At 46.4% G+C, this 25,416-nt stretch overlaps 1 protein-coding gene and 1 pseudogene across 4 annotated transcripts in view; both read right to left on the bottom strand.

Annotated features, from left to right (window-relative positions):
* The window catches only part of PRKCA (protein kinase C alpha), a 511,284-nt gene that overhangs the window by 22,178 nt on the left and 463,690 nt on the right, over window positions 1-25,416 (bottom strand). For all 4 annotated transcript variants that reach the window (XM_008012039.3, XM_073005116.1, XM_008012040.3 and 1 more), the window contains 2 exons: window positions 12,723-12,803; window positions 585-692 (listed from right to left, as the gene is read on the bottom strand). In XM_008012039.3, coding sequence (XP_008010230.1) covers window positions 585-692; window positions 12,723-12,803 — 189 coding nt within the window. The remainder of the gene's footprint in view (window positions 1-584; window positions 693-12,722; window positions 12,804-25,416) is intronic.
* LOC140708798 (26S proteasome complex subunit SEM1 pseudogene) lies at window positions 15,863-17,246 on the bottom strand (annotated as a pseudogene).

Below are 25,416 nucleotides of genomic sequence, written 5' to 3' on the forward strand. Positions count from 1 at the left end.
AAGACTAATCCATGCTGTCCAAACCTCGGGGGCAGGTTATCTCCGGGCAGGGTAGTGACTGTAGATGGGACAGGAGGGGGCTTCCAGGGTGGTGGAAACACGGTTTCCTGAGCTGGGTGCAATTACACGGGTGGATTCATTTTGTGGAGATTCATTTATCAGCATATTGGTGATTTGTGCCATTGCTGTTTGTATGCTACAGCTCAAGAAAAGTGCAATAAACAAAGAACTAACTAAGTCGCACCAAGTGAGATAGGCGACGAGAGCACACACTTTCTAAGGGCCTCTGACGACATCTGGTAGTCCCCACCACAATTTTATGAAATGGATTAGAATGAAAAGTGCAGTACAGTCATTAGGTGACTGGGCCAGAGTCCCAGGAAGTATTGGGATTCCAATCCATTCTCCCGGCCTTCACTTTCCCCACTGTGCCCTGTGTGACACCAAGCCCCAACCGTCGACGGCCAAAATGCAGTGGTGTGGGTTTGTGGTATTTCTGCCATCTCTCTTGGAAGTGTGGGGAAAGTATTTCTCCTACCAAAGCTCTTGGTCTATGACCACAAAAGGTATCCAAATCGACTTACTCCTTTGCAGATGGAAACAGCCTCCTTGGACAAGGATTTTGGATAGGAAACGTTGTGCTCCATGATAGACTGAAATAGCTCGTCCTCATCTTCACCATCAAATGGAGGCTGTTGTGGAAAAAAAGAAAGATGGGAAGGTATTTAGGCAGAGTAATTCTTTCACATGGTACCTGAAGAGCCAACACAGCACCAAGGAACAGACCAGGTTTCTCAGCCCCCCGCAGGCTGCACAGTTAGCTCAGTGAACTTGAGGGTTTATTTGATTATCTTTAATGAGGTTGACGGTTGTGTGTTTTCCATTTTTTCCCCTCTGTCTCGTTAATTATCTTGCCCTGGGCAACCCAAACAATCTTCAGGGAAAGTGTTTTTGAGTAATGTTTTTAATGATTTGCAAATAAACTATGATTAATCCATTAATCTTGTAAGTATGTGCTAAAAATCTAATTATGATCAAGTTAGGTTACAGACAGCTTTGTAGTCAGAAGGTAGGGGTGGCCGGTAGAAAATGCCAACACTTTCATTTGGGGTGAAGGGGACTTGAGAACATGGCCTAAGAGGATGTCCCCAGTAATTCATACCAGGCCTCTGACCCAACAAGGAGCTGCTTTGCTGGGGGGGCCTTCCATCTGCACAGTAGCAGTGATGGGACCTCAGCTTCCATTGGACGACTCCTCCCTCGTCCACTGTGACTGGGTTTACAGTTACCAGGCTGAGAGAGGAAGGCACGCTGGCCCCGTGGGAGCTCATGGCTTTAGAGTTAGGTGGATCTGGACCAGAATTCTAGCTCTACTAACTTCCTAGCTGGGTGTCTATAGGCAAATGACTTTGTTCTTTAAAACACAGTTCTCCAACTGGTAAGATGGGGTTTCTGGGAGTAAAGTGCCTTGTATTTTGTGGTGTACCCAATAAGTGCCCAATGAAGGCAACTTAGTGGTGCTATTATTTAAGGCAGAGCAACTCTCTTGGGAAGGGCCTTGAGAATCTTCTAGAAAGAAAGGCTGAGCTCACGATGTCCTTTGAACTTTTTCCTCCAGCATGTCTGTAGTCCTGAGGGATCCATTACTTCCCTGTCACTCTGGTGGGATGGCACAGGAGGAAAGCGTTCGTGGGAAATTCTGTAATGCTTCCCTTTGGCTCTGTAACCTTGAGCATAGCATAAGAAAGGCAGAGCAGGGCCCAGCCCAGCGCTTGTACAGAATCCTCGTTTAATCTGGAGATGTTCCCTTCTCGTGGGAAAAGGAGTCAGTCACTGGCTGACATGGGCAGGTCACACAGTGACGGTGTTTGGCTTCATTTTGAACTGAGTCCTGGATCACAGGTAACTGTGCAGTAGTCAGAAGGATGCCCTTCTTATCAAACATTTTCTCCCAAGTCAGAGGCAGCCGTTGAGCCAAGCAGATCCCTCCCCTCAACCACCACCCACAAATCACCTCAACCTGTTCATCCAGCACCCGAGACCTGACCTCAGTCTCCTGCCCAGTCCTGAATGGGAGCCACGTGCCCCGAGGGAAAGATGCCAAGTCTATAAAGAGCCCCAGTGGGAGGACAGAGAGAGGCCTGGGTGTCTGGTACCACTCAACATTTTTTTGGTCTGGAAATACAACAGGCCTCTTTTTCTGTTGTAAGTGCCTGGTGTAAAGAAGGTTTAATTTGGCTGAAGCTGCAGGTGAGTGAAGAGAGCTAAAATGAGCCTGCCTGTGAGGGACTCAGAGCAGGGCAGGGGCAGCTGGCCACAGCGACTTCCACCAGTAGGAATAACATGGAGACTGGGAGGCCCCCAGGGCAGCTTGGAGGGGCACCCACCAGGGGGTGCAGGCTGCCGACAGCCACCTGTGTCAGCAGGGGGACAGGTAGCTTCTATCTGCAGAGGGCAGAGCAGGCAGGCAGTGGTGGGGGAGAGCTGTGACGGAGCTACAGTGCAGGTTGGCCCTGTGTCCGCCCCACCATATCTTCCCTGCCCAACAGCACGCAGCCTGCTTCTTCTGGACACCTATTATAGGTCACCCATGACATTTTCCCTCATCAGTGATCCATAAACCTGGCTGAGTTTTGGCAAAGGAGGTTTTTGTAACTAAAACAAATGTAGTGGCTGGGCGTGGTGGCTCATGCCTCTAATCCCAGCACTTTGGGAGGCCAAGGTGGGTGGATTACCTGAGGTCGGGAGTTCAAGACCAGCCTGGCCAACATGGCGAGACTTCATCTCTACTAAAAACACAATTAGCTGACTGGTGGCACACGCCTGTAGTCCCAGTTCCTCGGGAGGCTGAGGCATGAGAATCACTTGAACCCAGGAGGCAGAAGTTGCAGTGAGCTTAGACTGCACTGCTGTACTCTAGCCTGAGAGACAGAGCAAGACTGTTTCCAAAACAAAAACATGGCGTGGTTTCTGCTCGGCATGGCCTGCACCCTGCAGGGGTGCAAGGCTCCTGAACTGGCTGTGTGACACTCTCTGCAATGCAAACGTGACCTGGCAGGGAAGGGGGCAGAGGCTCTGCTTCCAGGTCACTGATTGGCACCTCACCACGTGGCCCAAGAGGGCCTGTCGTCAGGGACAGACACATACTTTCCAAGTCTTAGTGCAAAATGAAAACGGGAGTCCCTCATTTCAAAACTATGAGGAATTTCCAGATGGTGACAGCATAGCACCAAACCAAATGCAAAGCCCTGTGCGACTGTGTAGGCTGCATGCCCCCGAAGCGGGCTAAATGGGGTGCACCTTGTTGGGCAGCGACAAAGGTGCCAGCAAAATTCAACCAGCCTCTCTGGAGGTGCTTGAATCTTAGTTGCAGGAATGCTGCAGGGGCCAAGCCACAGACAATGCAAACCAAAGGCCTAAGAGAAACGTTCTCTAAGAAACACATGTGGAGCTTCCCCAGGAATCTGGCTTGAGTAGGGCAGTGAGAAGTTTCTTCTCATTTGAAGACGATTAGATCAATGCAGCTGCAGCCACCCCACCTCCAAATGTGAAAGGCCAGAAATTGTTTGGGGAACATTCTGTGCAGGGCACTGGCCTACCACAACTACTTAATTGTCTCCTGGCAAGGGAACCAGCTTTGCCAGGTGAGCTGTCCCCACATATGCTAATTTCTGAATGGCTGTATCAGGGATTCGATTCTATAGACCAAAGGAGGACTTTTACTGTCAAGTCTTCTTTGGGTCCCACTGAAGGCTGGATACGGACACTCCCCAAAGAATATTCCTCAGAACATTAATCCTACAGCATCTTCCTAGGTCCAAGTTTGCATCCTATACTCCTCTCTGGCAATTTGCTTTAACATTTAAATTGTAAAGGCCCTGAGAAGTCCTGCAGTGAACAAAGCTGTTTAACTCAATGTGAATTCTTAGTCCAGGGCTGGAAGGATCCTCAGAGGCCTCTTAGGCTTGTGTGGTGGAATAAGATGCTTAAGCTATAACAAAGCCATAAGACCAAACACTCCTGTGACAGAGCCTGTGCATTCCAGCCTTGATGTGGCCCCAAGGATTAGGGATTCTTCATCACCACAGCCCAGGGAGGGGACATATCTCTGTCCCTCATGTTTTTCACTGCTGTGAGTCTATGTTGCCCAATAAGGCAGGAGCATTGTGGGCACGAGGGGAGGAGCAGCGACAGTGACCACAGTGGTGTTCACTTCTCAGCCCCTCTCTGCACGTCAGGCGCTGTGCAGACAGCTTGGGTGGCACTGCTCACTCAATCCGCAAATCAGTCTCAGGACCCAGGTGCTAACCCAGACATCCTGAATTTGGAGCCTGGGGCTCTTAGCCATTATGGGCAATTCTGCCTGCCCTGCTGTGAAGGGTGACATCCAGCACTGCTCCTGGTAGGGGTGAAGTCAGGTGGGGGGGCGGGGACTCGGCTACAGGCCCACCCAGCATGTAAAGAGAACTCTGATGAGGGCAAGGGTGTTGCGGTAAATTTTAGAAGGCTGATTCACAGCCAACACAATGTGCAGTGATGAGTTCTGAAAATGAAGAGGTGGGGCAGCCCCAGGGGCCTGAGATGTTTCAAGTCATCCCATAGACAGCAACCGGCCTCTGGGCTAGAGACCTGGCATGGTTTCCCAGCTCTAATGAATTGATGGGAATCAGGCTGGCTCCCTCCTTCCCAGCTGCTGGCCGATGCAGCTTCTGTGCTTCCCCAAATTCCTGCTGGCTGAAGATGGCATGAACCTGAAGAAGGTAAAAGAGGGCTGTTCTTGGGTGTAGGGGAGAGGAGTAGTTAAGTGCCTTCTCCCAGCTTTGGAATACCATCAAATCAAAGGCATCCTTTTTCCTAATCTGTTTCCTCTGTTGCAAAGATAGAGACTATTTTTTTTTCATTGTGATAAAACATATATAACACAGGCTGGGTGTGGTGGCTCACGCCTATAATCCCAGCACTTTGGGAGGTCGAGGCGGGCAGATCACAAGGTCAAGAGTTTGAGACCAGCCTGGCCAACATGGTGAAACCCCGTCTCTACTAAAAATACAAAAATTAGCTGGGCATGGTAGAGGGCGCCTGTAGTCCCTGTTACTTGGGAGACTGAGGCAGGAGAATCGCTTGAACCCAGGAGGCGGAGGTTGCAGTGAGCCGATATTGCACCACTGCACTCCAGCCTGGGCGACAGAGTGAGACTGTCTCACAAAAACAACCAACCAAAAAAACAAAACCATATATGTGTGTGTGTGTGTGTGTGTACGTATTATATAACACAAAATTTACCATCTTAACCAGTTTTAAGTGCACTGCACTGAGGTATTAAGTACGTTCATGTTGTTCCGTAAGCATCACCGCTGGCCATCTCCAGAACTTTTTCATCTTCCCAACTGAAACTCCACTCACAAAACAGACTCCACATTCTCCCGTCCCCTCAGCCCCTGGCAGCCACCATTCGGCTTTCTGTCGCTATGATTTGACTGCTCTAGGCATCTCATATAAGTGGGGTGATACATGTCCCTGTGACTGGCTTACTTCAAGATGTAGACTATTGGTATCCTAACTGTGCCTTCGGGGATCAGTAAGGATAGGCTGGGTCCTGCTGTGGAAACAAACAACTGAGACCATCTCCAAAGCATACGACAACACGTTTCACTTCCTGTTTATGCTACCTGTACACTGGGGGTCAGAGAGGCCTCTGCTGGTTGCACTCGGGGACCCACTGGGATGGAGCAGCCACCATCACGGTCTTGCTGCAAGCAAAGGTTGGTGCAGCAGCTCTTCAGGGTCTTGTACCTGTGCTTCCAGCCCCACCCTGGAGTACCTCCCCTCTGATCTCATTGGCCAGTGCTGGTCATATGCTGCTCCCCGACACCCCACAAATACACGAGAAAGGAAGTACAATCCTACTGTGACAGGAGGGAGGAAGACTAGGAGTACCTGGTAAAATGACCAGCACATTCAGAAAAGCTCCCTGGTGCCCGTTTTATATTTTTATATTTTTGGGTTTTTTTTAGATGGTGTCTCACTCTGTTGCCCAGGCTGGAGTGCAGTGGTACGATCTGAGCTCACTGAAACCTCCGCCTCCCAGGTTCAAGTGATTCTCCTGCCTCAGCCTCCCGAGTGGCTGGGATTACAGGTGCATGTCACCACACCCAGCGAATTTTTTGTATTTTTAGTAGAGACGGGGTTTCACCATCTTGGCTAGGCTGGTCTTGAACTCCTGACCTCAAGTGATCTGCCTGCCTTGGCCTCCCAAAGTGCTGGGATTACAGGTGTGCACCACCGCGCCTAGCTTGAAGCCCTATTTTCAATGAAAATTATGTAATATGGTGGGGAAGGGAAGTCTACGAAAAAAGCATCCCCATTCCCTTTACCTGGTCACAAAAATTGCTCTCATTTTTATATAGGTTCTTAGGCTTCCTTATATTATTTTCTTTTTTCTTTCTTTTTTTTTTTTTTTTGAGATAGAGTCTTGCTCTGTCACCCAGGCTAGAGTGCAGTGGTGCAATCTTGGCTCACTGCAACCTTATGCCTCCCAAGTTCAAGAGATTCTCCCGCCTCAGCCTCCTGAGTAGCTGGGATTACAGGCGTGCACTAGCACGCCCAACTAATTTTTGTATTTTTAGTAGAGACAGGGTTTCACCATCTTGGCCAGGCTGGTCTACAAACTCCTGACTTCGTGATCCACCCACCTTGGACTTCCAAAGTGCTCGGATTACAGGCGTGAACCACTGTGCCCAGCATCTTATATTATTTTCAAATTATGATGCAAAATTTGGAGTTTTTTTTTCACTGACTGTTGCAAATACATTTTCTTTGTTGCCACCAGTGTTCCCATGAGCTGAATGCCACCGAGGTGATGCGTCATCAGGACAGATCCACTGGTCCACAGCACATTTACAATTGCTTCCAGCATGTACCCTCATCACTAATGCTACTAGAGACACCTGTGCATCTCCCTGTTTTCTTTTCTGAATCACATCCCCATAATAACTTCCCAGGTGTGGCATCCTGTAGCCTAAAAAAATGTGAACACATTTACAGCCTTTGTTAAGTCTCTCTAGGTTTAAGTCTCCCTGGAGCATGTGACAGGTAATCACTTCTCTCAGGCCCTGGTGTTGAAGGCAAGGGAATGGTGAAAAGTTATTAATTCTATTCCTTTTCCTTTCCAGTACTGCCAGCCACTTAGCCTGGGGACAATGGGTGTAATGTGTCACTGAGGTGCTTCAGTACCTGACCATTTTGGATGCCTTCTCTTGCCTCTTTCCCCCATTCCCATGGTTTTTAATTTCTACAAATCTGGACTCAATGTTCCAAGCTAAGCTACCTGCTGAAAAGTCTTGGGTTGGTGTAAACATTTTCTGAATGGGTTCTATCCCCTCTCACCCAGCTCCTTCCCACTTTAACAATATGTGATTGTGAATTTTAAACCGATACATGAGGGATGATGGTTCAGATTTTGCAAAAAACTATTTCTAATCACAGGTGTGAGCCACCTCACTGCACTGGTGCATCTTAGCTAGGAAGTGGTCATGGAGGCCACGCTTATTTGCAAATCCCAGAAACCTGGGCTGGGGGCCGGGCATCCTCCCCTGGACAATTCAGGCCGAAGCTCTGAGATGAAGTGGCGATCACTGATTCAGTAGGAGTGAAGTCAAAGCATAAATAACCCAGGGAGAAAAGGGCATAAGGAGAGGGCTGGTCCCTTTATGACGATCACCGAGAACACTTCCAGGCGCAAGATGCTCATTAGAGTGCTGGGTAAACACTATTTATGCCCCAAAAGTGTTCATATTTGTCAAGCAGTCCAGGAACTGAATAAAGACTCAGGCTGTTTATTCTTAACTGCCCCCTTGGCTGCTGACAATAAATAAAGCAAATGAGAAGAAAATGGCAATAAACTATTTTTTTCCTGCTCATCTTCAGTCTTCTGCGATTAAAGAGGACAAACTTAGACCAAAACTCTGTCAACAACTTTATCATTAATCTTACTTTTCAGTAACAACGTCTATACCCTTTGCTGGGTCTCCGGGATTGCTGAAGCTTGGAGGGGCTGTGGATAATACTGGGTAGAGCCTTCATTATCCTTTCTGAGCTGAGTCGCAGCCTAGGAATACGTTTAAATTTGCATTGAGTCACAGAGAAAGATGAAGGGGCTTTGAATGAAAACACTGTGTTTGCGGCAGGTGAGGTGGAGATTTAGAGGAATAAAGGCTGTTGTTATCTGTGCCTGCCATTGCACCAGAGTGTCAGATGCCTTTAAGGAGTCTTTTTGTTTGTTTGTTTGTTTTTGGAGACAGGGTCTCGCTCTCTCACCCAGGCTGGAGTGCAGTGGTGTGATCAAGGCTCACTGCCAGTCTTGACCCCAGGGCTCAATCAATCCTTCCACCTCAGCCTCCTGAGTAGCTGGGACTACAGGCGCTTGCCGCCACACCCAGCTAATTTTTGTATATTTTGTAGAAGGGATTTTGTCATGTTGCCCAGGCTGATCTCCAACTCCCGGATTCAAGTGATCTACCCACCTTGGCCTCCCAAGTGCCCCAAAGGGATTATAAACATGAGCCACCTCGCCTGGTCTAAGATATCATCTTTAAAGAATATCACCGTTTTCAATAGAGATTATGGAGACCGGAAGGTATGCATATAAGGCAGGCTAAGTGGCTCTGAACAGCAGCATGGGAAATATTGAAAACAGGCCAGAAAGTTTGCAGAGCTGCTGACAGCAGGTGCCTAATGGTCTCCAGGGTGCATAAGCTTAATAGGGAAACCTTTAAATAAGGCCTGGAAACCACCTCAAGGCCAATTTGCAAACACGGTCTGAGGCCAGTATCACAGGGCTTCAAAACCCCTCCCTGCCAGAAAAAAGCATTCCCTGAGCTCCCCCCTAGGGAATGAAGTCCCAGGAAGGCTTGGAGAGGAGAGAAGCCAGGCAGCAGGAGGGAAGAGGACTTTCCTGCAGGCCTGGTTCTGAAATTCTTGTCTCCTGCTGGTCAAGAGTCTACTCACGTGACCTCTTGTAAAGCGCCCTCGGAAACAGATCCTGGCTTCGTTTCCGCCCAGCCTCTTTTGCTTGTTAGTGTATGCAAATGTGACTGTTAATGAAAGCAGGGTTTGTTTTCTGGACTCAAGAGCTGAACATTCAAGTGGGATCAAGAGGGGGACTTGGCTTTTTGTGCCTTCATCAACAGCAGGGCTCCTAGGGGGCCTGTAATTCAGAGCCGAATTTTACTGTCAAAATTTTAAGGAGGGGGAAATTAACTTGAGGAGCAGACAACTCCTGTTTCCCCAGCTGTTGACTCACTGACGGTGACTGTGTATGAACTGCCTTTCTGTGTTTACACACAGACGTATATGGCCTAAGAGGAACGCTTTGGGGGGGGGGGGGCACTAAATAAATAATAAACCACTCTTTTGATGTCAGTCAAGTCTTAACACCATTGAGAAATAATGATCAAATGCAAGCTAAAGCTTTATGTCTTTCAATGTCTACAAGACTATTTCAGTATTTAGGAAATATAATGAAAGACACTTAAAGGAGAGATCATCCACAGCCTCCCATCCTAGAGACAAAGCCCCTGGTCTGGAGATGACCTTCATGTTCGCAGCGTTACAATAGGTGGCTGTTCGGACACGAGCGGGGCAGGAAAGGGCTCCCCCTACCCACCAGGAAACTCAGGCGACCATCAGGTGATGGTCAGGTGGTTAACTGTCTCTCTAAAGTAATAACTGGTCGCAGCCAGCACCAAGGAAAGGCAGTCTCCCAACAAAGACAAACACCTCAAACTGGCGAGCAGCAGCTTCCCGATAAGATCTCAGGAGTTGGGCGAGTGGGCTCACGCATGCGCATGAAGAGGCAACATGGCGGAGCTTCAGCGGTACACCACCTCCTAGGGACGTCTGACTGGTAAAGGAAGAATGCCCCAGCTGAGTACGCCTGTAACTCCAGTAAACACACCGCACATGCCGCCCCTCCCAGGCATTAGCAGGCCACTGTGCGCGGACAGCTCATCCCAAGAGAAGAATCAGGGGAGAAGAGATGTAAGCCCCTGGAAGAATGCCAATGTGTAAACCCCCGGCTCAAAAGTCCAAGAGTGCACTGGATCTCTCGAGTCGCCGGCCTGGCCCTCTTCCAAGTGCACTTTATTCTCTTTTGTTCCTGCTCGAATGCTTTTTTCATACACTTTCATTCCTCTCTAAAACTTGTCTTCGGCCGGGTGTGGTGGCTCACGCCTGTAATCCCAGCACTTCGGGAGGCTGAGGCGGGTGGGTCACGAGGTCAGGAGTTCAGGACCAGCCTGACTAAAAATACAAAAATTAGTCGGGCGTGGTGGTGGGTGTCTGTAATCCCAGCTACTGTGGAGGCAGAAAATTGCTTGAACCTGGGAGGAGGAGGTTGCAGTGAGCTGAGATCGCGCCACTGCACTCCAGCCTGGGCGACAGAGCAAGATTCCGTCTCAAAAAAACAAACAAACAAACAAAAAAAACAAAACTTGTCTTAGGCTCTCACTCTACCTGGTTCCTCGCAGTCAAATTCTTTCTCCTGAGGAGGCAAGTAACTGAGGTTGCTGCAGCCTCTAGGGATGCGCCACTGCTAAAAATAGGACCCAGAGCCTCTTCCTCTCTGGCCTCAGGCCTCCTACTCCCTTCCCTCTCTAGCTCTACTCTGTTCTAGCCCCGCGGGCAGCTTCCATTTCTTAAACACGGCTGCACACTCCCCGGCCTTAGGGCCTTCACGCTGGCAGCTCCCCCTGCGTGGAAGGTTCTTTCAACAGATAGCACACAGACATCCCCATACTTCTTTTAGGTCTTAACCTTATCCTCTCTGGCCATTCTAGCTAAAATTTCAGCCTCCCCCAACACTATCTTCTTTCCTGCTTTATTACTTTTCTTCCTAGCTTATCTCTGCTGTGTTACACATTTTCCTTATCTAACCTGTCTGCTGTCTCTCCTCCTCTAAGCTGTAAGCTTCATGAAGGTAAGGATTCTCGTCTGTTTTGTTCAGCCTTATGGCTGTGCACATCATAAGCGTTCAATGAATAAATACGTGGTGAGTGAATGAAAAAATGAGTCAATGGACGTAACATGTGGGAAGGGAAGACTTTTTTCTCCAGAAACAAAGATGTCTTTGGAGGTGGCTCTGCTGCACGGCATGGCCATCTCTTTCCATTGTCTCTGACTAAGGCTTCTGGCTATGGAGAGTCACAGATCTTGGCACTAGCACGTTGAGTGCTGGGAATTATAAGAAGCTGCCCACGGCCGAATCATGTGTAGTATAAGGCAGAGAGCTGCTGGGTGATTACCAAGCCTGCTTCCCCTGCTGAGCTCTCAGATATGCTGTACTTACTGCCTCTTTGTGTCCCAGTGGGGCTAAGTGGCCAGTGGAACCTAGGCAGAAGTGATACATGCTATTTCTAGGCCAGCCCCTAAGACATCCTATGTGACTGATCATGCTCTCGGCTGAAAGGAGGAGGAATTAGTGGAGAAATCTGAGACCCTAAAAGGTGGTAGGTAGGGCTAACAGATGGGAGGAACCTGGGTCCTTGAATGACCCTGTGGGTCAGTGCCCCACCCCCACATAGGACTTTGCCAAGGATGTGTCCTATGTAGGGGTGGGGCACTGATCCACAGAGTCATTCAAGGACTCAAGTTTCTCGCATCTGTCAGCCCCACCATCTTTTAGGGTCTCAGATTTCTCCATTAATTCCTCCTAATTTCAGCCGAGAGCATGAGGACAGTCACATAGGATGTCTTACGGGCCAGGCCTAGAGGTGGCAGCTAGTATGACTCACCCTGATGACACAGATATTAAGGCCATTATATTAGAAAGTGCCATGTAAGGCAATAAGGCACATGGTTATCTGGTACATGTCACATCATAAGGGAAAGCTAATTTACCTTCCTTAATTGGAAGTTCAGCCTCACTGGACTTCTGTGAAAATTACAATGAATTGCCAAAGGTGAGATAGGAGGAGATGGGGAGAATCTATTAAAATGGTTCTTCAAGGTAACGGTCTTCTTCCTTAAACACTGCTACTAATTACACACATGGGCAGCAGCTGGGGCAATCTTTGCAGACAAACTTGCAGGGAACCATAACTCAACCCCAGTTTTAAGATACTGAAAACTTAGAGGCCACTGCTGTCGTCAACGTGCACAGTTTTCTTTTTTGACACCATCTCACTCTGTTGCCCAGGCTGCAATGCAGTGGCACAATCTTGGCTCACTGCAGCCTCCGCCTCTGAGGCTCAAGCAATTCTCATGCCTCAACGGCCCAAGTAGCTGAGTTTGCAGACGTGCACCACCACGTTTGGCTAATTTTTGTGTTTTTAGTAGAGATGGGGTTTCGCCATGTTGGCCAGAGTGGTCTCAAACTCCTGACCTCAGGCGATCCACCTGCCTCGGCTTCCGAAAGTGCTGGGATTACAGCCATGAGCCACCATGCCTGGCCAACATGCACATTTCATAATGTGAAACCGACACTGTCTACACTCCAGGTTGAAGCTTTCAATATGGAGTTTCTATGACCAGTGATAATTTCTGTGCATACTAAACGTGATCCACTTTGAAAGGGGAGTTTCTTCCTCTTTCGCCTGGGTCAGGGACGTCACGCCAACACCACCAGCCACACTAAAACGTCAGGTCCTGCTCTCGAGGCCCAACCAGAGCTGAAGTATTCCCATAACACAGCAATAAACAAACACGAAAATGTAGCAAAACATTACCTGCCCGGCAAGCATTTCATACAACAGGACGCCATAGGCCCACCAGTCCACAGATTTTCCATATGGCTGATAAGCGATAATCTGTGTGAAAACAAACACATCAATTACATTAGGGGTAAGTCCAATAGCCCCTGTCAGAACAGGTTAGTCAAGCAGGCAGGGATTTATACACTCAGTTCATGCAGATGAGGTGCCAAGATCTGTCTTCGATGTTACAACAAGGGAAGAGGATCCTCCAAACCAGACACACCGAGAACTATTACCCCGAAATTCACTGCCCATGGCTGGTTTGGGGAATCTTGTTCTGAATCCACCTGGAGATGCCACAGCACTGTCTGAAGGTAGTTTTAAGTATCCTCACTGGCAGAAAGTATGTGGACACTAAGGTGGATTTAATGTTGAGAAAACGTTAGAGGCTGGGTGCAGTAGCTCACACCTCTAATCCCAGCACTTTGGGAGGCTGAGGCAGGAAGATTGCTTGAATCCAGGAGTTTGAAACCAGCTTGGGCAACATAGTAAGATCCTGTTTCTATTTTTAAAAAAATTAATAAAAAAAAAAAAAAAGAAAAAGTAAAAGCCAGAGGTCATTCTGAGTCTGACACATAAGATGATGGAACAGGGCTTTACTAAGAGTATAATAGTAAGGACGATGATAAGGAAACATTGTAATTTTCTTGTGTTGCACGGAGAAGTGCAATGATATACATTCAGTTTGTTGAACGACAGAAGTTTGTAAAACATTTATAAAAAGGCATAAAATGTAGTAAGCAAATATAATATCTGGAGCCAACTGCAACAAAGAAAATTTGAAACAACTGGGAAAATTAAGATACAATCTGGATGTCAGATGATACTGAGGGTTTACCATTCATTTTGTTAGGTGGCATAATGGTATGTTGACTAGTTAGAAAACATGTTTTCTAACTGGGTGTGGTGGTGTGAGTCTGGAGTCCCAGCTACTTGGGAGGCTGAGGCAGGAGGATCGCTTGAGCCCAGGAGTTTAAGGCTAGCCTGGGCAACATAGCAAGACCCTGTCTCTTAAAAAGTGATAATAATATTAAAACATTTTTAAAGTGTGCTTATCAGTTAGAAATGAGTATATTTATGGGTGAAAACAGATAAGAGATAAAGTGTTTATGGGTGAACTGACATGATAAATTTTTAAAAAAACACTTTAATAAATGAGGTGGGAGAAAAACAGATGAAATGAGTTGGCAAATGCTGGCAGCTGTTGAAATTGAGTGATGAGTCTACAGGGGGCTCATTCTACACTTCCTTCTACCTTTGTGGCTATCAGAAGTACTAGAATAATTCTATAACCTCCCTTTGTGGAAGGCAGTAACATGGATTTGAATGTCTAAGTATGGCAGGGCTTATTAAAACACTGGCTTCATTACCTCTCAGGTAGGCTGTGTACCTGCTGCACACAATTCCCAGACCCATGGATCACGTGCCAGGGTTCAAGGTCAAGACACACTTAACAGGTACTCAGCACAACCATTCTGCCACGTCGCTTACAACTTTTACTTTGACATGTTCTGGGATTTTTTTTAATGGTCCAGAATGTCTAATTAAATGTCCTGGGACATAAAACTTTCTGCACATCTGCCCACTTTCATTTCTTTAATGTATTACTAATATTTCTGCATGCAGAATGAGAAACACGAGAGCCAACAGTTTGCCTAAGTGTGGGCAGCAACAAGGGTAAACAAGATTAGATCTGGCACCTTTGTAGCTCATTTCCTTGACAAGAAAATGATATAAACATAGGAACCTACAAGGAGTCTCTAATTTCTTTTACAACCTTTGTTCTCTTCTGCACATTCTTTTCTGAAAACTTGGAAAATACAAACATAAAAAACCCCAACAAATGAATCTCCAGTCTATTGCTTGGAGATGATACATCTCATTCCAGTTCCAGAAAAAATTTTGCATCAAAGGAGTTGCATATTTTTATAACCTTTGGTACAATGGTAAATTGCTCTCCCAAAAGGACTGGACTGAATTTATCTCCCTGATACCAATGTCACTATCTTTTCCATTGCCAGGTAAAACCTTTCTGTTAAAAATAATCTTTTTGTGTTTTAAAAAAAAATTCCACAAGCCATGCATGCTCATTAAAGAACAATTAGAAAGAAAATGACAAGCTAAAGAAATAAGGAAGTGGCCGGGCATGGTGGCTCACGCCTGTACTCCCAGCACTTTGGGAGACCAAGGCAGGTGGATCATGAGGTCAAGAGATGGAGACCATCCTGGCCAACATGGTAAAACCCCGTCTCTACTGAAAATACAAAAATTAGCTGGGCGTAGTGATGTGTGCCTGTAGTCCCAGCTGCTTGGGAGTCTGAGGCAGGAGAATTGCTTGAGCCCGGGAGCTAGAGGTTGCAGTGAGCCGAGATTGCTCACCACTGTACTCCAGTCTGGGCGACAGAGTGAGACTCCATCTCAAAAAAAGAAATAAGGAAGTAAAATTGTTTATAATCTCACTATTCAGAAATATTAATAATGTTATGTTCATATAAAACCTTTCCATATTTTTTCTAGGTGTGATATATGTATGCATATGCATTAAAAACTGAATTATGTGCACCCGCTATTCTGTGGTCAGTTTGTGTATTTAATAATATATCATGAGTATCTTGGCAAGACCTTCAACTATTTCCACAGGATAAATTCCTGTCAGTAGAATTGCTGGGTCAAAATAAATGCTTCTAACTCAAAAGTACAACTTTTAAATACCCATTGCTGTCCAGGCACAGTGGCTCATGCCTGTAATTCCAGCACTTTGGGAAGCCGAGGTGGGTGGATTACTTGAGGTCAGGAGTTTGAGGCCAGCCTGGCCAACATGGTGACAACCCGTTTCTACTAAAAATACAAAAAAGTTAGCCAGGCATGGTGGTGCATGCCTGTAATCCCAGCTACATGGGAGGCTGAGGCAGGAGAGTTGCTTGAACCCATGAGGCAGAGGTTGCAGTGAGCCAAGATCACGCCCATTGCACTCCAGCCTGGGTGACAGAGCAAGACGCTGTCTCAAAAAAAAAAAAAAAAAAAGGACACATTGCCAGGTTACTCAAAATAGTAGCACGTTTACTCCCACCAGTAAACAAGTGCCCGTTTTCTGAATTCTCAAACTTCTGGCCTTAAGCATTATCCTAGTTATCTTCCCAGACATGTGCATCTTCATGTAAGCCAGCCCAGTCTTTGGCAAGGAACTCCTCAAACTCATCGACTTCACCAAGAGACCTAGGTCTACCTGCTGCTTTTTCTCTCACATTGCAACCCTCCACATCCCATACTTCCCAGATCAGCAGGAAAGTTGGAACCCTCACTCTTGCCTGAACACAGCCACTGCCATGGCTACTGCTGCCATGGCAGACACTACCATAGAGCTAGAAACATTTAAACACGTACTTCTACCTGGATCAGAAAGAAGCTGCTATGTTAATTTTAGGACTACCTTTAAGTCTTAGTAGGGCCAGTCGGGGGGCGTTGCTGATCTTGGCTGGGTGCTCTCACATCTGGGAGTCAGCTAAATGCTGGCTGATCTAGGCTGGTGCCATTGTAATCACTGGGCAATTCTGTTTCCGTTTGTTTTTTGAAGTTAGAACAGAAAACAGAGCACTGCTATACCACAAAAACACACATTGACTATATAATTTCCCAATTGCCTAGATCAAAAAATTGTGAAAAACTTAAAATTAGTAAGTGTCTGAACAAATGTTTACATGGAAGCTTTCCTACTGCAGCATTCTACGTTTAAACATCCTATCCTATTACCTACTATGGGAGACACTGCCATAGTCCATTTCATAACTATTTGTTTAATGAATAATGAATATATAGATAAGTGAATGGATGCATGAATGAACAAATGAACTTACACATACTTGGATCTGTTTCTGGTCTTTCCATCTGTTTCTCTGGTGGCATTCTCTATTTCCTGCATCTGAATGGCAGAAGCTGTGCCAACTAGAAATGTATAAATCTGAGAGGAAATATAAAGTACTCCCAAGAATGGAAGCATTCCACCCATGGGAAACTCTGCTTATCCAGAAAAACCAGGGGGATAATTAAATGAGTGAATGTAAATGGATTTTGTTTGAAAACTGTAGGGTGGTATGCAAACATCAAGCACTGCTATAATTTTGATCAAATGATAAGTCTCTTCCATTTATCTTAGTGGGAAATCTTCAATTAGTCAAACTGGAAAATATCATTTTAAAAAAGAACTTGAATCAAAGGATTAACGAGCCCAACGATTTTCTTTGAAAAGGATCACAAGACCCAATGTCTTGGCTTAGGGCTGTTCTCTAAAATAATATTCTGGTTTTTCTTGTTTGTTTGCTTGTTTGTTTGAGACAGAATCTCGCTCTATCACCCAGGCTGGAGTGCAGTGGCACGATCTCGGCTCACTGCAACCTCCGCCTTCTGGGATCAAGCGATTCTCCTGCCTCAGCCTCCCAATTAGCTGAGATTACAGGCGCCCGCCATCATGCCTGGCTAATTTTTTGTATTTTTAATAGAGATGGGGTTTCACCATGTTAGCCAGGATGGTCTCGATCTCCTGACCTCATGATCCACCTGCCTTAGCCTCCCAAAGTGCTGGGATTACAGGTATGAGCCACCATGCCCGGCCCTCTCTAAAATAATATTCTAAGAAAATGTGACAAGGTTCCACAAACATAATTATTGTTTCACACACCTTGTCCCTATCAACAGAGTCTTTGTAGAGCTGCAAATTATAAAATTAAAGAAAAACACACTCTGTGATGCTAGGTGGGAAACGTGGCTTTCCCCAAACAAAATTCGCAAGGGAGAAAAAGTTGTGCAGCAGGTCACACTGTTCTCAAGATGGTCCTGGTTGGGAGGGGGGAGGTAGAATGCTAAAGGAGAAATGCATAGGAAAAAAATAACATATTTGGAACTCAGTGGCTAGCTACTGATGTACTTCTCTAACAGTTCAATCCAAAGCAAAGTATTAAACACAGGAAAATTAAGATCTGATTCACACTGGCTATTTGGAAATGCTTTTTTTTTTTTTGAGACAGTGTCTTGCTCTGTTGCCCAGGTTGGAAGGCAGTGGCGTGATCATAGCTCAGTGCAGCCTCAACTCCTGGGCTCAAGCAGTCCTCCCACCCAGACTCCTACTAAATAGCTGGGACCACAGGCATGCGCCACCACACCCAACCAATTTCTTAACAATTTTTTTAGAGAGACAGGATTTTGCTTTGTTGCATAGGCATGTTGGATTACAGGTATGAGCCACCATACCCGGCCTGGAAACGCCTTTTTTAACTGAAATGAGTTGTCCCTTCCACAGTCTCTCAGTCTAAAAGATCAAGAGCTGATGTATACACTGGATTCTCATTTCAAACTAACAAAAACATTTCCTTGAGAATAGTGGCAGTATCAAGTCTGCTTATCCATTCTCCACTTAGTACACGCTTAGTACACTTAACCTATACCCTTAAACAAAGGAAAAAAATCCATTAAAACTGCTCGGCTAACTCCGGAAAGCCAATATGGTTTGTGTCCATAAACCATATCTTGTCGCCGCCCAAATCTCATCTCGAATTGCAATCCCCACATGTCGGGGAAAGGCCTGGAGGGAGGTGACTGGATCATGGGGGTGGATTTCCCCTTGCTGTTCTCCATGATAGTGAGTTCTCACAAGATCTGACGGTTTAAAAGTGTATGGTGCTTCCCCCCTTGTTCTCTCTCCCCACTGCTCTGCCATGGTATCTCCTCTGCCTTCCGCCATGATTGTAAGTTTCCTGAGACCTCCTAGACATGCTTCTTGTTAAGCCTCTTTTCTTCAGAAATTACTCAGTCTCAGGTAGTTCTTTATAGCAGTGTCAAAATGGACTAATTGCAGTGGGGGGACTTCACTTCAATTCCAGTGGTGTAAAACCTAGGTTAATGGTAAAGATAAACCTACCCCAGAAAGCAAACTTAAAAATGAATAGGGGACAGGTGTAGTGGCTCATGCCTGTAATCCCAGCACCTCGCGAGGCTGAGGCAAGAGGATGACTTGAGGCCAGGAAGTGGAGACCAGCTTGGGCAACATAGCAAGACCCTAATCTCTACCAAAAAGAAAAAGAAAAAGAAATGGTTGGGCATGGTGGTTCACGCTTGTAATCCCAGCACTTTGGGAGGCCGAGGCGGGTGGATCACTTGAGGTCAGGAGTTTGGGACCAGCGTGGCCAACATGGTGAAACTCTGTCTCTACTAAAAATACAAAAATTAGCTGTGTCCAGTGGCACATGACTGTAATCCCAGCTACTCAGGAGGGTGAGGCAGGAGAATGGGAGGCAGAGTTTACAGTGAGCTGAGATCGTTCCACTGTACTCCAGACAGGGCAACAGAGTGAGGCTCCATCTCAAAAACAAAACAAGTCAGTGGGAAGAGTCTTAATAGGCTATCATATTGCCATATCAGAGAATAAATTAGAATCAAAGGCACAAACCCTCAGCATCAGATAGTATTCCCCAAACAGCCCATGTGCTCCCCTATGTTTCAGTTTCCTCTGCTTTGGAGTCACGTGACTAGTTCTGGCCAATGGACAGTGAGAGGAAGTGCTGTTGCCCTTTTGGGTTGAGGCAATGAAAAGCCCACTTGCCTCTTGCCACTGTGATTCTAGGGAACACGTGTTCCAGATGGCTCAGCTGCAAGATGAGGAGGGTTGCCTGATTTGCATCAGACTGTGTGCGAGCAGTAAGGAAATATTGGTTGTGTTAAGCCACTGAGATTTCAGGGATTGCTGCAGTTGTCCATTCTAAAAACTTCCTTCATGTAAGCGAATCACACAATCTCAGCTTTTCTACAAATCCTGTCCCGGCCAAGTAGCAGGGCAATAGAAATTCTCCTTGGGTGAGTGAAAGTCCACTTTTCTGGGCACCTACTGCAGGCTGTACCCACACATCTTGTATAATCTGATGAAGCAGAGTTGTTATTACAGTCCGTCTTCACTCCGTACCAGCAGTAAGTTCTTGGAAACTGATTTTAAGTAAAACAACATATAGCAGGTCCTCAAATAACGTCATTTCCTTATAATGCTGATGAGGGAGAAAAACCTAGTTTTGTTATACATCATTTCACTTGAAGTCACAGTTTCCAAGAACCTATCCATAATGTTAAGTGAGGTCTTACTGTATTCTCATTTTATAGGGAGAAAACAGGTTCTGGAAATTTAGATACTTGCTCAAAGCCAAGCAATTAATATGTGGAACTGAATACTGACATATTTCTTTTAAAGATACAATTTTATCTTTTCAATGTATTTTCAAATACATTGATACTGGGATTAATGAAATGTTAATCAAAGGGCCCTGAGGATTAAAGAGATTTAGTGGAAAGCATCAATTATTTTAAGTAACTATATTTCAAAAGCACTTGAATAAAATTTGTTCTTGTAACTATGTTAAACTATGTTTAACTTTGTTAAAGCCAGTCCCCACCATCTGTGTATGTTATGTTACTTGGTGTTTTTTTTTTTTTTAGATGGAGTTTCGCTCTTGTTGCCCAGGCTGGAGTGCAGTGGTGCGATCTCGGCTCACTGCAACCTCTGCACTTGAACCTTCCAGGTTCAAGCAATTCTCCTCCCTCAGCCTCCCGAGTAGCTGGAATTACAGGTGCCCACCACCCAACCCAGCTAATTTTTGTATTTTTAGTAGAGACAGGCTTTTGCCATGTTGCCCAGGCTGGTCTCGAACTCCTGACCTCAGGTGATCCACCCGCCTTGGCCTCCCAAGGTAAGTTTGTTTTTAACAGAGGCAGGGCTGAAGCACCAGTGTTGCTGTGTGTATCAGGTAAAGGGTGAGTGAGGGCTGAACAAATCAGGTTATACTTTGTTTCCTGTCCTATATTCTACAAATACCTGAGCAGTGTTGCCAACCACATCTCTCTGCTTGGGGGACGGAAACTGATGTCCGAATTTGGAGAGCCATCAATAGGCAAGGGTGCGGGAGCCCCGTTTCCGGTCAGAAGGATTCATGAATCCTAAAGGCCATGGCCACCTGATCGGTTTTGCCTTAAGTTCTACAACAAGTTGGCTCCCAGCTGGCTCTTCATTTTCAATTTCCATGGCATTAAATTCCCATGACTCCTTCTGGTAACACGCTCTCCTTCTTCCAAGGCTTACCAAAAGCAGAATGCCAAGTGCCAAGGCTCGTTTTTCTTGCGACAGCACTCATCCTCATCAGCCGCATAGAGCCCGCCTGCTCAGCCACTGGGCCAAGATTAAAAGTCACTCTGAACACTGCAGTGCCTTCAATTGTAACAATAGGATGGGATTTAGAATCTAGCCAGAGCATTTCTTCCCAGAGAAATGTGTCGCCTGTGGCGTGTGTACCAGATAACACGGGAGGTCCTGAAGATCGAAGCCACAGGTACAGGGCACAACCTCACCACTGCACATTCATTTTTGGACTAAAGCATGTCTTTCCTCAACGAGTAGCTGCAGTTAATAAGCACCCCAGTTACCCAAAGCCTCACTGTAAAAGGGAAAACAGTGTTAGAGAGCCCCACTGGAAGATAAACATTCAGATACACATGACTCAGGATGTTGGCTATACCGTCCCTATTCAGCTGTCTACAGCCACTATCCAATACAGTAGCCACTGGCCACCTGTGGCTTCTGAGCAGATGAAATGTGGCTAGTCCAAATGGAGATGCGCTGCAGCTGTAAAATCCACATCATATTTTGAAGACTTAGTATAAAAAGTGCAAAATAGCTCATTACTTTTTTTTTTTTTTTTTTAAAGACACAGTCTTGCTCTGTTCGCCCAGGTTGGAGTGTAGTGACATGATCTCGGCTCACTGCAACCTCCGCCTCCCAGGTTCGAGCGATTCTCCCACCTCAGTCTCCCAAGTAGCTGGGATTACAGGCACCAATCATAATGCCTGGCTAATTTTTAATATTTTTGTAGAGATGGGGTTTCACCATGTTGGCCAGGATGGTCTTGAACTCCTGATCTCAGGTGATGTGCCTGCCTCGGCCTCCCAAAGTGTTGGGATTACAGGTGTGAGCCACTGTGCCTAGCCTTCATTAAATGTTTTTATTCATTAATAAATTAACTTCATCTGCTATCTTTCCAACTTGTTAAAAACTTGGCTGCTAAACGCAGTTTCGGCTTGTATTTTACTTCTGTTGGACAGTGCTGGCTGAGCCCCTCTGAATTCCACTGGCTCCTATGGCCCATTCTGGTTCTCTGGCTCTCATTGGTCTGGGGAGCCAGCTTTGGGCTGAGGACCAGGCTCAGAGACTACGGAATGGATGAGGAGACTCTCTTGTCTGTCCCCTATGGGGATAGGAGCAGGTGTCTCTGGCGCTTGTGGGCCAATGCGGGCTTGCAGCCAAGCCTGGGGCTGCCTGATATCCTGAAGCCCCAGGCAAGGGGCTGAGATGGCAATCTGGTTTCCCATAATGGAGAAACTCACAAAAGGAGAGGCAGAGTTGGCAAGAAGGGCTACAGCTGCACATGGGAGGTTGAGCTGTGGCTTCAAAGAGAGACCTCCAACAGGGCCACTGTCATTCAATTTTACTGCTATTTGTCATTAAGATCATTATTATTATACTTCCAAGAGCCAACTGCTTGGGGGAATGTCAGGATGTTACAAATGGCTGCCTGTCTTGTAAAAATGAGATATGAATGAGCTTTCTTCCAGCCCGGGCACAGGACCAAGGCATGAAAGGGACCAGGGGGTAGCTTCTTGTCTTGTACCAGGCCAAGGGCCTGCAGCAGCTGGAAGGATGTCGCTCCAAGGCCACCCAGCCTTCTACTCTCTACCAGGGCTTCACACTCAGATGCCTCCCAGAGAGGGTGGGACTCCAGGAGTTTTCTAACCTCTGAAAGCTCCAGCCTGGGAGAGCTTGAGGACAGTACAGGAAGGTTTTAGAAGCTACTGGCAATATTAACAGTAGCTGTAACCAACATCACCACTGTAGGCATGTGCCGAGAGCCAGGCTCTTTAGCTCTGAAGCTCACCTAATCTTCATAAGGCCCATTGCAAAGATGAGGAAATAAGGTAGAGAGGCAGAGTAGCTTGCCCAACATTACACAGCTCACAAGCAGCAACGCTTGGATTAGAACCCTAGTCATCGGCTTTGGCATCCATACTTCCGACCCTTTTTCTATACTGAAAACCTTGATCCAGTGCGGTTCCCTAGACAGCTATGGTGGGTACTTGCCCAGTTTACACGACTCCTGCTGAAAAGTGGCCCAAATGCTTAACAGGATCAAAACAGCCAAGATGCCTCCTTCACTCGGGAGCTCTTGGCTCTGAAGGCTTTTTCTTGAAGGACCCCATGGACCTATAAAGTATGTGTATGGAGATTCACTCTCCCATTCTTGGCTGCACTTGAACTGGGATTCTACTCTTCATTTTTGTGCTGTATGTACACACCAACCCCTAGAGCCCAATCTTAAATAAAAGGCCTGGTCACAAAAGCCTCTTCCCAAGCTGTCATTACAAAATAACGGTGGCCTTTATGCATAAAACACGCTCAAGTCCTTTTACTGTCTCAGGGAAACAAAGAATATCCTTTCCTTTTCTTCAAAAAACAAAAACATTTTGATGAAAAAATTATAGTTGTTTTGAAAAACATCATCCGTTCCCAAGGATAGAACACAGGACACCAGAGGCACTCTTTACATGTAACATGGTCAAAGCACAGTCTGATGCATCCAAACAGCACCATTTGGAAAGAGGACAGGCCTGAAGGTTTTCTGGGTGTTCTGATCTGACAGCTTGGATCTTCAGTTTGGTAACTGTCTCCTCTACTTGCTCCTGCGGGGCCCACAACTCCTGGAGCCTTTGTCATGTCTACTGAGACTGTCTGCCCCTACTCAACCCAGACTTCTCCCTGACTGGGGCTGGGCCATCCACCTCTGTACCCAGCACCAGAACCTCAGGCACGGGGCAGACGCAAGGTTATGCTGGAGAACTAGTGGATCTAATCCAAGACCACTCCATAGACACCACCTACCTCTAAAGTGTAAAATCAAAAGGGCTGTTAGAATTGCTGGATTGCTGAGTCTGGAGGGGTGATTTAGAAAAGTGTTTTCTTTTTTTTTTTTTGAGACGGAGTCTCGCTCTGTCGCCCAGGCTGCAGTGCAGTGGCTGGATCTCAGCTCACTGCAAGCTCCACCTCCCGGGTTCACGCCATTCTCCTGCCTCAGCCTCCCAAGTAGCTGGGACTACAGGCGCCCGCCACCTCGCCCGGCTAGTTTTTGTATTTTTTAGTAGAGACGGGGTTTCACTGTGTTAGCCAGGATGGTCTCTATCTCCTGACCTCGTGATCCACCCGTCTCGGCCTCCCAAAGTGCTGGGATTACAGGCTTGAGCCACTGCGCCCGGCCAGAAAAGTGTTTTCAAGCCGGGTGCAGTGGCTCATGCCTGTAATCCCAGCACTTTGGGAGGCCAAGGCGATAGGATCACTTGAGGTCAGGAGTTCAAGACCAGCCTGGCCAACATGGTGAAACTCCGTCTCTACTAAAAATACAAAAATCAGCTGGACATGGTGGCACATGCCTGTGATTCCAGCTACCTGGGAGGCGGAGGCAGGAGAATCGCTTGAACCCAGGAGGTGGAGGGTGCAGTGAGACGTGACGCACTGCACTCTGGCTTGGGTAACAGAGTGAGACTCCGTCTAAAATAAATAAATAAATAAATAAACAAACAAACAAATAAGGTGTTTTCAGGGTTCTGAAGAGGATCCTGAGGCTCGAAGTGGCATAGTGGCTTGCTGAGGTCATGGGGCTAGTTAGCAGCAAGGCCAGGAAGAGAGAGGCCTCAGGTCTCCTGACCGTATCCTCTTTCTAAAGCATCGGAACAGAGACCAGCGTGTCATAAACAGAAAGCCCCGCAGCAGGGGAGAAGTGAAACACTCCCAACTCTCAATCGAGATACTTCCTAATCAAACTCCTTTTCGATGGCACAGCCAAGCTCAGAATACAAGCGGGAAGCAGAATGGGGTGAGAGAGCTCTGAACCCAACTGCTGGAGGGCAGGAGCTGTGTGACTTTGGCTAAGTTGGTTAGCCTCTCTGAGCTTCCATGTCCTCAGCTGTGATCTTGGGATTTCAGCACCCACCTGACCAGTAGGTGGTGGGGATTAAATGGCATTATGTGTGTTAAAAATGTGCTTACTGCAGGTGAGTTGAATACACATAAACTTCATACTGCCTAACACTAGAAATAAGAACGGGCCTATTAGAAATAAACAGGTGGGTGAAAGTTATTCAAGGAAATAAACTGAACTTGGTTCAGAGGGGGACAGAGGAAACATTTTGATATGACAGGTAACACTAAAAATATATGTTCAACACTCTAAAATGACTGTTGCCACCTGGAAATTCTTAAGCGACAATAAACCTTCCATTCATTCTTTCAGCAAATATTAATTTACCATGTACCAGACACAGTAAATCAGAAGTGAATCAGGTACAGAAGTGAATCAAACAGATTTTTAAAAATCTCCCCTCAGGCGATTAAACTGATTTTTACTGGAGCAGTAAAACTCCAGGCTTCTCTGTTTTCTCATGGTATTAGAACACCCTCCTTAGTCCTCTCCTTTGCTCATTCACACTGAGTATGACTGACTGTACATTTCTATGGGTTGGACACTCTGCTAGGTATCACAGATTACCAAACTAACTGGGAAAGCAGACAAATACACTAAGATGTGATATCCAA

The sequence above is a fragment of the Chlorocebus sabaeus genome, chromosome 16, assembly GCF_047675955.1.
Source record: "Chlorocebus sabaeus isolate Y175 chromosome 16, mChlSab1.0.hap1, whole genome shotgun sequence".
Classification (NCBI taxonomy): Eukaryota; Metazoa; Chordata; class Mammalia; order Primates; family Cercopithecidae; genus Chlorocebus; species Chlorocebus sabaeus.